General features: G+C 52.4%; 1 protein-coding gene across 1 annotated transcript in view; it reads right to left on the reverse strand.

The window, feature by feature from the left end:
- Positions 1 to 1,466: 1,466 nt before the first annotated feature.
- Positions 1,467 to 11,243, reverse strand: part of Zdhhc7 (zinc finger DHHC-type containing 7) — an 18,646-nt gene continuing 8,869 nt past the window's right edge. Inside the window, exons 3-8 of the mRNA XM_005345763.3 lie at positions 8,412 to 8,742; positions 7,033 to 7,157; positions 5,700 to 5,796; positions 5,106 to 5,187; positions 3,967 to 4,097; positions 1,467 to 3,464 (exon numbers count right to left, since the gene is read on the reverse strand). Coding sequence (XP_005345820.1) covers positions 3,288 to 3,464; positions 3,967 to 4,097; positions 5,106 to 5,187; positions 5,700 to 5,796; positions 7,033 to 7,157; positions 8,412 to 8,726 — 927 coding nt within the window. The 5' untranslated portion in view covers positions 8,727 to 8,742 and the 3' untranslated portion in view covers positions 1,467 to 3,287. The remainder of the gene's footprint in view (positions 3,465 to 3,966; positions 4,098 to 5,105; positions 5,188 to 5,699; positions 5,797 to 7,032; positions 7,158 to 8,411; positions 8,743 to 11,243) is intronic.

Raw genomic sequence — 11,243 nt, forward strand, 5'->3', positions numbered from 1 at the left:
CTTGCTGGGGTGAGGGCCAAGGTCCCACCAGGAGCTCTGCAGCTCAGGAAGCCTAGCTGGGCTGCCCGTGGGCCAGCTAGAACCAGCCTCCAAGGCCATCCAGTGAGCACTTGTCTCTGTGACTCAGAGGTCTGGGTCTCCCCCAGGTAGGGCCCTGAGGGCAGCGCATCCCTGCTGGTCCCTGCTGCCTCCACCTGCCCTTAGGCCTGGTGACCAATAAGGTGAATCCCCCAGCACCTCTGGGCTGGGAGAATTTCCCAGCTCTTTTCCAGGGTTCTGTGGTCCCAACTGGCCCAGATTCCATACTAATGGGTAGACTGCCACTCACCTGTTCCTGTCCCAGAACCCTCGCACAGTCTAGCAGGTGTGTGTGTGTGTGTGTGTGTGTGTGTGTGTGTGTGTGTGTGTCCTCCCTCATCTGGCCCTCAAAGCCCTTCCTGCCTCAGACTTAAGGCCCACCTGATATGCCCACTCCCACCATCAGCTTCACTAGGATGTATAACCTCTTCTTTTAGTGTCTTGACAGGCCTGGGTTTTTTGGTTATAATTTTTTTTTTATTTCATGTGCATTGGCGTTTTGCCTTGAGAGGCCTAAGCAGCATTTGCTGTCTCCTGGTGCCCCCTGGTGGCCATCATCTAGCATTGTAAAACTCACTTTTCAGTCTGCTCCTATAGGGAGGGATGCGCCCAGCCTTCTCATAGTGTGAGCTTCAAGGGTCCAGTTCTTGGTCCTTGTGCAGCTGTGGCTGGATGATCAGCAGAGTGGCAGGCATCCTGTTGGCCATTGTGTCCACTGAGATTTTTCTAAAGTTACTCACATTAAACAGCATTTACCACTGCTTGTTGCCTAGGTGCCCTGAGCCTCAGTTTCCCATGTACATAGTGGTACAGTAGATAGTGAAGGAAACCATGCATGCAAGCAAACTTAGCAATGGACACAGGTTTCATGAGTATGTGTGCGTGTGTGTGTGTGTGTAGGCCAAGGGTCAACCTCAGCATTGTTCCCCAGGTGCTATCAATATCTGGGGTTTTCCTTTCAATTATTATACATTCATTTATGTGGAAGGTAATCCCACATCAGGCCTACGGAAGGTTTTTTTTTTGTTTTTGTTTTGCTTTTTAAAAGATTCATTTATACAGTGTTTAGTGTTCTGCCTGCGTGTATCTCTGCAGGCCAGAAGAGGGCACCAAATCTCATTACAGGTGTTTGTGGGCCACTTCGTGGTTGCTGGGAATTGAACTCAAGACCTCTGGAAAAGCAGTCTCAACTGCTGAGCCATCTCTCCACCCCAGACCTTTTGTTTTGTTTTGTTTGTTTGTTTGTACAGAGTTTTTCTTTGTAGCCCTGGCTGTCCTAGAATTAGCTCTGTAGATCAGGCTGGCCTTGAATTCAGAGATCTGCCTGTCTCTGCCTCCCAAGTGCTGGGGTTAAAGGCATGTAACCACTGCCCAGCTTGGAAAGATTTTAATAGTGTGTGTTCACATGTTTGGGTCAATTAGACTCTGTCAGCAGACTGGCCTCAAAGGCACAACTGAGTCAATTCTCCTGCCCTAGCCTCCCAAGAGCTGAGGTTACATGGACCAGCTTCTATGCTCAAATTTAGTTTGTACTTTAAAATACATTTTAAAAAAAATCCCAAGGCTATTTAGGAGAAAATCAAGGGGTCTCAGAGTAAAACCCCAGTCAGGCAACAGCTGCACAGGTGACTCTGGGAGATGTGCCCAGATGCCCGCATCCCGTCCCAGGCACACAGCAGTAGGTTCTGGAGAAGAGCAAGGCCGGCCACCCAGGAAGAAGAGGGCTGCAGGAGGGTGAGAACTGTGGACGGGTTACTTTATTTCATATAAAATCACACTGAGGAATTGAAAAGTCAAGTATACTCAGCTTGGGTTCACCGCCACAGACTCCACACTGGAGGGTGACACCACCAGAGCCTGCATGACCAGACACATGTGCAAATGAATGCAGAGACAATCCGAGGCCACGCTGTCCCTCTGCAGTGACTCGGGCCCCACAGTTTGCTCACTGCATTAGGGCTAGGCTCGCAGGCCCCTGGGGTTCACCTCAGTAGCATAGGAGCCCAGATGAGGGCAGGGCAAAAGCGACTGACACCAAAACCAGTCATGGTGTCACAGGGACAGAAAGGCAGCTGGTCCCAACAGGGAAACACTGGTGTCTCTGCATGGGAGCGGACTCACAGGCAGACCCCAGCCTCTGTCAGACCGCTCTCACTCAGCAGCAAAGGAACAACCTAGAAGTTTAAGGCAAGTCCCCTGAGGGGAGCTGTGTGTGTACTGACGTAATTCTAAGCCCGCACCAAGGGTCCACTCTGACTGCAGTGCCATGGGTAGAGAAAGAAAGTCATCACGTCACTGCTCTAACGCTCGGGCACCAGGCTGTCTCCCCCTGCAGCACCTGCCCAAAAGGGGGGCCAAGGCGGCTTGCTTCTCTCATGCTGAGATCCCCATGGCCCCTCCCCCACAGTGTTGGGCCTCAGCACAGAGCACCCACCACCTTCCTTGTTGAGGGACTGTTGCATGCTGTTAGTTTGGCTGGAACAACAAAACCTCAGCTCCACACCCTCAAACACTAAACTTTCAATGAAATAAAAGCAGGAGGCCGGGCCCAAGCGCAGGCATGCCTGTTCTTTGGATCTGGACACTGTATGATACATTCATAGAAGGCCAGCAAGGGCCAGCAGTGCGTCCCACTTCCCTGAAACACTGGAGTCTGAAAGACAGCTTGTCTACCACACACATGCCTGAACAACACTGCTGATTCTGACACATGCGCACACGCACGCACACACACAGACACACACAGATGAGCACATACAGACTTGCTGGAAGGGTCAAAGGATGCCTATTCCTGGACAGCAGGGAGTGTTCTGGAAGCCATCTTCACTGTTCAGTGCTAGGTGTCGGAGCCCTCCAAGTCGCAAAGTCTCTGTGGAAACCCTTCTGGTAAGGAGTGTGCTGGGTATGGGCCAGCAGGACTCCCAGCAGCTGCTGCGCTGGCTTTCTTCATGATGGAGAAGCAGCTCTGCCTATGGGATGGATGCTCATGGCCCACATGACATCCCAAGTGTCAGGATGGTGACAGAATGGCCTCCTGGGGCTGCATGCTTCTCCTGGCAGTACACACAAAAACTGACAAGTGCCTGTGGCCCTAAGTCCATGAAGCTACTCATGGCCCCGTCAGCTGGCCAGCTCCATCTGCCCACAAGGCTGCTGTGCTTGCAGGCTGGTGAGCATCAACTGTCTGCAGACATTCCTGCCCTGAAGGCTCATACAGAGAACTCGGGGCCCCCTTTCCTAGCCCTCATTTGCAGTCGCCTGAATCGGAAGCCAACAAAGGGGTTCATCCAGAGGAGGGAGGGGGGGCCCCCGAAGACAGACTTCATCCCTTCCCACCGCAGCCTTCGCTCCCACGTAGGCTTCTCGCTCTTCAGCCTCTCGATCTCCTGGAAGCAGAAGGAGAAGCCACAGTAGCAGTGAGGAGAGACGCACAGACAGCCCGCTGCTGCACGCAGCTATACAGGGCTACACACAAGTCTGTCGCCAGACCTCCCAAGCCTGTGTGAAGCTGGGCACTGTCCAGTGCTCCTCCCAGTCTCATGAACTGCCAGGCTGCAGCCATCTGCATGGACCAGTCTCAAAGTCAGCCTGGTGGTGGCTCTTCACAGGAGCAGTGGCCCTCTGCATGAGTCCGATACTTTGCTAGAATTCCTACTCAATCCCATATTTAGGCAGCACCTACTCCAGGCCTGCAAGGGCAGGAGGGCAGTTGAGTTCCTGAGACTCAGAGCCTCTTTGGCTTTACTGACTAAATCAAGCCAGAGCCCAGAAACAACACTGCGCTAATGGAGGGAGCACCAAACACAGGCCATGGGGTCCTGTGGGGTCCAAGGCTGTCTGAGACCCCAAATCAGACCCCACCGCCCGCAGACACAGAACAAGACTCACAGTTTCGTCATTGCATATCGAGTGGATCTGGGTGCCAAACATGACTGCAGTGAACGTGAAGAACAAGAGGCCCTCAAGGCACAGGAAGACCAACAGGATTACAGTTATGGGAGGTGAGAAGTCGCTGCACTCTGGGGACAAGAGTGAGGTGGTCAGCATGCCACAAGCACCCTACACCACAGGGGGCCCTACACTCATGCACCCCTGGCACCTGCAGCAGGTTTCCTGGAAGGAATGTGGTACCACTGTATAAGACCCACTTGAGCTCCCCAAGAAGCTGGCACACAGCCTGCCCGGCACACAGCCAGCCCACCCCCTCCAGCCAGCAATCTCAGTCCACCCTCCCTGAAGCTCTTGCTGCACTGGGGATTGTACACAAAGCTTTACAAACACCACGTAAGCATTCTAGCACTGACTTACACCCCCAGCTCTCTCTATGAGATAAGGTCTCACTAAGTTGCCTGGCTGGCCTTGAACTTATTGGTTTCCTTGAGGTATGAGTCTGGCCCGAAAGGACACTCTTGTGTTTACACTGTGTGCCCACCTGGGAGTTTCTACACTAGAGGCACACTGTCACAGGAGTGTAGCCCCTTGTGCCCTTCTTCAGCTGCCAGTCTGAACTACAGCTGTCTGGAAACCCCATCAGGCCACCCCAAGCCAGCCGTGAACAGTGACCAACTAAGCTAGCCAGAAAGCAAACACAGGGCTGATGGAACAGTGGCAATCCTGCCCTCGTCTAGTCTCAAAAGTCCACAAATAGTTAAGATGATTTACCAGAAACTTGTCATGCCATGAGGAGGAATCCAATAATGAGGGGTCAGCAAATAAGCAGAATAGCGGGGTGAAACTAACACATTAAACGTCAGCCTGTTTTCCAGGTATAATGGCTTATACCTGTTATCCCAACGCCCACAAAGCTGAGGTAAAAGAATCATCTCTGAGTTCAAGGCCAACCTGGGACACAAAGACCCTATTTCAAAGAAACCAAATCAAACAAACAGAACTAACTTACAACAAACAAAACTCAGGTAATTATGACTAAGGCTTTCCGTCCCATCCAGGGGCCTGACTTTCCCTTGAGAACCCCTCGCCCCTGCCACTACAGTGCTTTCAGGAATGACCCCCAGAGCCTCAGTTACCTGTCCACTGTCCTCGGACGCAGGAGATAAACTGAAGCCCACAGAGAATCAGAGCGTGGACTGAAGACAGAGCTATGTACATCTAGAAGGAGGGAGACGGGTTAGCTGTTTTAACAATTGGTCATCCTATAAGCAGAGGCTAGCGCTCTCTCTCTCTCTCTCTCTCTCTCTCTCTCTCTCTCTCTCTCTCTCTCTCATGCACGCATGCACACACGCACGCACACGTGCACACACGCACCCCACCCCTGATGGGGGAAAGGTGGCATGGAAGAGTGAATTATAGTTGCTAGAAGCTGATCCAAGACCACAGTGGATCAAGCCCAACAGCTGCATGGCAAAATAAGCAGGGGAAATGAGTTCTATGTGTGAAGGCCCAGTGTACGACAATGGCAACTGAGAGGGACAGACAAATCCATAGCCAGCAGGTGACGTAAAAGTAGCACACAGTCACCCCTGGACTGTGCTCTGCATGAGCCAACAGTCATCAGCTCTGGGGAGGTGGGGAGCCAGGCTAAATACCCCTCCCCCAACTCTAGCAGATTCAATTTCAGAACATCCAGTCCAATCCCATATCCATAAAACGTCTGCACTCACAGTGAAGAGCACGAAGAATCTCTGATTCTTTTCTCCCACGCAGTTGTTCACCCACGGGCAGTGGTGGTCCATCTTCCGGATGCACCTCTTGCAGATGCTGCAAAGGAGAGTGCACTGCTCAGTGCCTTGTGTGCTGGGGAAACCAGTGACAGCAGACAGACTCCAAGGAGGGAGAAGCTGGGGACACCTGTGATAAGTCTCAAACTGGCTGGCCTCGCACCCATGACTATTCCTCTGCTTAAGTCTCCCAAGTGCTAGGATTACAAGCGTGGGTTGTGCCTTTTCCTACACTGTCCCACATGCCTGGCTTTGCTGCCAGTTGAGCTTTTGAAACAGCCTACATCACTGACTGCATCCTGTGAGCATTGTGACAGCAATAGTCGGCTCCCTGGTCTCTGTAACTACGCCACTCTGTTAGATGCAGTTTCTTTGCATGTCCCCCAGTGCACATGCCAATCTAACAGCTTCCAAAACATTCCCAGATCATCTCCAATGGACTGGAGGAGGAAGTTCCCTGCCATGGAAGTTCACCCACTTTAAATGCACAATGGAGTGACTCCTGCACGTGCAGAACTGTGAGGTGACCGCCCCAAAAAGGAACTCACGCTCATAGCCAGTCCCCCCAGCCCAAGGCCACTACTCTCTCTGCCGTGGCACATTTGTTCGCTTCCTGGCCTAGCTGGGAACAGGGACAAGCCCTCTTGTGTTGCTTTTCTCACTGCAGACCACTGATGGCCCTGCTCATCTTTATTTCTTCCCCCTGGGAAATCCCAACCCATTAGAAGGAGACACTCGAATGGGAGATTACACTCCACCTTTGTGCACACACAGGGACTCAGTCCAAAGACAGGCAGAGAAGTCTAACAGATTTCCAGGAATAGAGAAGTAGCCCAAGTTCATCCTGCACACCAGATATCAGCACCCTCAAGGAACTGCAGCCTGTCTAAAACCAAGTCCTGGCACAGCAGGACAAATGACAGATTGCAGAAAAGGCCAGCAGATGGAGCCCAAGAAAGGCTGATGCTCAAATGCACGTCTGCAGGCTGGACTGTTGTCAGACAGTATGTCTACAGGAGCCTGCATCTAGTCTGCCACGCATGAAGGGCAGCAACCATACAGAGGCCTGTTTTTCCAGCTACAAAATTTATGTGCCAGCCATGGCAACCAGGCCAGGAAACACGCGGACACCATGTCATCCTCTGGCTGTTGTATGCTTGTCTCCTGCAGCAGGGAAGGGACCTGAAGTCTGCACCATCTGCAAACTCCCACAGGACTCCAGGTGCTGCCTGGGTGCTGGACCCGGGCTGGGCTCAGCTGAGAGCACAGGCTATACCTGCAGTGGTGGGCACGCTCCGGCTTGATGCAGCAGCACTTGGGGCACTTGTAGATCACCTCGCCAGGCTTCAGCTGCAAGCTCTCCATGTACTCCTTCGTGGCATTGCCCTTGGGGACAGCGCCCTGTACACACAGATTAAATTTAGGTTGGGTGAAAAGAAGGCAGAACAATGAAACAAGGCTCACACCCATAATCCTAGCCCTTGAGAGGCAGAGGCAGGAGGATTGCCACTAGTCTAAGGCCAGTCTAATTGACACAGTGAGTTCCAGGCCAGCTAGGGCCTCGCAGGGCTACCTTCTCTTAACCATTCTGGCTCCCTCCCCTACAAAAACATGAGTAAAACATGCCCATAATCCCAGCACTGAGAAGGGAGATACAGGATGGCTGAGTTTCAACCCAGCCTGGGCTGATAGTAGGACCCTGTTTTAGGAAAACAAAGGCTTCTGAAGCCCCAAGTGTACTGACTTTAAGGAAGTGAGCTAGTATGGCCAGAGGCCCACAAGCACAGCAGGCCATGGCAGTCTACGACACAGCTCTGTTTCCATGGATAGGCTAGCCGAGGCCACTGTGATTCAGACAGGAGAGAAAGCAAAGGGTATGCTGTGGATCTCAACATGGCAGGGAGGCAGCCTTGTCTCTACCTTAGACGGCAATGTAAGCTTACAACAGTGGGTCTCAATCTTCCTAATGTTACGAACCTAATGTCCCTCATGTTGTGGTGACCCCTAACCTTAATACTTCCTTTCATTTCATTAAAATGAAAACTGTACATTAAAAAAAAACTGTAATTTTGTTATTGTTATGAATCGTAACCAATCAGGATATCTGATATGTGACCCAAAGGGGTCACTACCCCTATGTTGAGACCACTGGTTTACAAGGAGCTGCACAGCCAGCACTCCTCTCTTGTCACCTTCCTGGGTGGAAACTGGCAGACACAAGCATAAGTCACTCTACATGCAAGGGTCCCTGTGCCAGGGTCACAGTTAGTGCTGGAAAGAAGCTGAGAACTCTATCGTAAGGAACACGCATGGCTCATACACCTGCAGTGCAGTGGCTGCCTGTGGGGACTGCTCCCACATGGCCTTCCGATTGCCCTTGCCAGAAGGAAGTCCCAGCCATCTCCCCTGGCTTTGGGGTGACCACAAAAAGGGTGTGTCAAAGTTCTGAGAGGCAGCAGTCCTTGCCCTGGAAGCTCTGAACTGAGCCTTCATGGCATCAGGAACTGAGGAACTGAAAGAACAGGACTGCCTCCACTCGGAAGCCAACACACTCTTCATGTTTGCTGCATATCTGTGTCAATGCTGTGAGCTGCTCCTTGACAGCATCAAGACAGAATCCTTGGATGCTCCAAGCCTCAGACGCTGTGTACTCACCGGGTCAGTGAGCATGGTCCTTAGGTGGGACGACAGTGCGAGCACCGCCAAGCAGTTGAAGATGACGCCATTCACCACAGAGTACCAGAAGTCTTTGGAAGGCAGCAGCATGACGAAAGTCACCACGAAGTCTGCATAGACGACGAGAAGCCATGTCATAACAGCACAGACCATGCCACAGCCATCACGGATGAACCACACCCTGTCTGCCATGTCAGCCTCGGAGGAAGAGGAGGACGCAGAATCATAATTGTCATTGTCGGTCAGGAGAGGATGATGCTCGATGTCCCGGAGCCTGTGTCCTGATGGCTGCATGATTCCCTGACACACCCTGTAGAGGGGGTGAGAGCTGGTGAGGCTCCTGGGCAAAAACACGCACACACTTACACACTTAAACATGCTAAGCAACATGTGCAAAGTCAGCTCGAATACGCGGAGCAGTAAAGAGCCCAAGTACCAAACTAGCTGAGGGCTAGATCTCTGCCTTTTTCACCTCATGTCCTGCTGTGTGAGACCCAAGGGGTCTCAGTGTGGGGTTTGCCTGCGCACACAAACTGTCACCACCACAGAGATACGAAAGGCACCAGCTGTACAGAATCACAGCATCCAGCACAGCATAGAGGAGCCCGTTGGACACCACTGTCCTCAATGACCTGACCTGTCTGTGCTCTAGACAGGGCTTTCACCTCCTCAACACAGATGTCACCAAGGCATAGGGAAAGAAGCACAGGCAAAGGATGTTCCGTCCTCCCCTTCCTAGAGGCTCACCAGGCTGAATTTGCACTTCCCTCCACTGCTTCAGCGTCCTCCTCCCCAGGTTACAGCGGAAGGTGTGCGGTGGCTTTTGTGGACAGCTCCTGTTCTTGCCTCTCAGTTCCTCAATCACATGCAGCTTCTAGCATATGATTTTAACCTTCCTAAGGTCCCCTCTGTTTATGATTCCATTCTTTCTTTCCAGACTTTCCCCATACTTCCCATGGCCTCCAACTGCCAAGAGCAGATAGGTCAGAGCAGCTAAAGAATTGGACTCTTAGCAGGAACTGCTCTACCTGCGGTGCCTGCCCTGCCCGGCCAGTCCTCCTCTTATCATGTTTGCTAAGGGTGGAAACACTCGTGACAAGCACAGTGAGGGGAGGGAGAGTCCGACTGTGTCCTGGCCCTGGTACATGGAAGGGAAATGCTGGGGCACCAAGGTGAACCTGCCCCCTCCAGAGCAGCACTGAGGTGGGCAAAAGGGGGGTGCTCTTGAGGCTCCACCAACCAGCAGCATGACTTTTCAAGTCTGGACATACATTTTTTTTCTTAATTATAAGTGGAACACACTTGCCAATGGGTGTCCCCATTTGCAGAGTACATAACTTCGACACGCAGCACAGACCAGGGCAAGAAGAGACCCCATTGTTTCCAAAGCCAGAGAAGAAGGAGAGCAAAAGAGTTTCATGGGGACATCTACGCGGGCCAGAGCTGCCCTCCTCAGGCCCACATGCAGCTTTCCTGGGCAGGCTCCTATGAGCCACACAGGACCTTGCTTCTCTCACCTATAAACACCCTGCATAGCTCCTCCTTCCTGGACCCTGTACCTAGGGTCTCAGAGCCTCAGGCACCACCAGCTGAGCCTGGTTCGGAGAGACCACAAGAAGCTGGGTGGTTCTGCCTCATCTGAGCTCTCAGGATGTCCACCAGCCAGCTTCCACCCACCTACCTCTCCTGCTACCTGCCAAACATCAGCATGTGGAGACAGAGGACACCTGCACACAGCAAGAGCTGTCTCCTCGAAGGAAGATGTGACAGGAAAGGCCCCTCGCAGATCCAACACTCTCCTGTGAGTGCCACTGTCTCTCCACCCCACCCCCACCGCTTTTAAGACATGATTTCACTGTACATCCCTGGCTGGCCTGGAACTGGCCACAGAGACTTGACTTGCCTCAGTCCCACAGAGATATAAGCCTGCCTCTGCCTCCAAGTGCTGGGATTGAAGGCAGTGTACCACCACACCCAGCTAATTTCCAATTCTGTCAACAAACTGTAACTGGGCCAGGAACATCAAGGCCTCTAGCTGAAGGATTCTACAGGCCAGGACCCCTTGGTTTTCTGGTTTTCTCTGCAAGATATGCTCTGTAAGGTACAGCCTGGTTAACACAGAGAGACAAGAGGTTCTTGGGTCAGAATTCCATGTTTACAGTCTGAGCTCTTCCTGGACGGCAGGGTGCTGCAAGTCACACAGGGGCACAGCCACTACTGAGTAGTACCAGCACTGCTGTGCTTCCTGGCTTAGGAACCATGAGAGCCTCCAGGGCATTGAGTGCTCTGCTCTTCCTGGGGTACAGGTGGCAGGGATATACATATAAGAATGACACCCCCAGAGGGCTGTGGTAGAACATCAGGCCGGCGGTGTATAACATGAGTTGCATACCTGCAAAATCCATGGGCACCAAAGAAGGAAAACATCCCAAGATCCAGACATCACTTCATTTCCTTTTTTCTCTTCTTTTCTTTGATACAAGGTTTCATGCAGCCCAGGTTGTCCTGGAACTCCTGACCCTCCAGCCTCTACCCACCAAATGCTGGGATGACAAGCATGTGCTGCCATGCTTGGACAAATCTGAAAGAATGCGGTCACTGAACACAGCAGGACCGCAGCTGTCTGTGAGTGTGCTCCACCCAAGTCACGTGTCCACTGTTTCAGTGCCATGGCAGAGGATGTTTGTGAGTGTGTTCTACCCAAGTCACCTTGTCAACTGCAGCTGTGAGTGTGCCCCACCCAAGTCACCGCGTCCACTGCAGCTGTGAGTGTGCCCCACCCAAGTCACCGCGTCCACTGCAGCTGTGAGT

This window comes from Microtus ochrogaster, chromosome 4 (genome assembly GCF_000317375.1).
Source record: "Microtus ochrogaster isolate Prairie Vole_2 chromosome 4, MicOch1.0, whole genome shotgun sequence".
NCBI lineage: Eukaryota > Metazoa > Chordata > Mammalia > Rodentia > Cricetidae > Microtus > Microtus ochrogaster.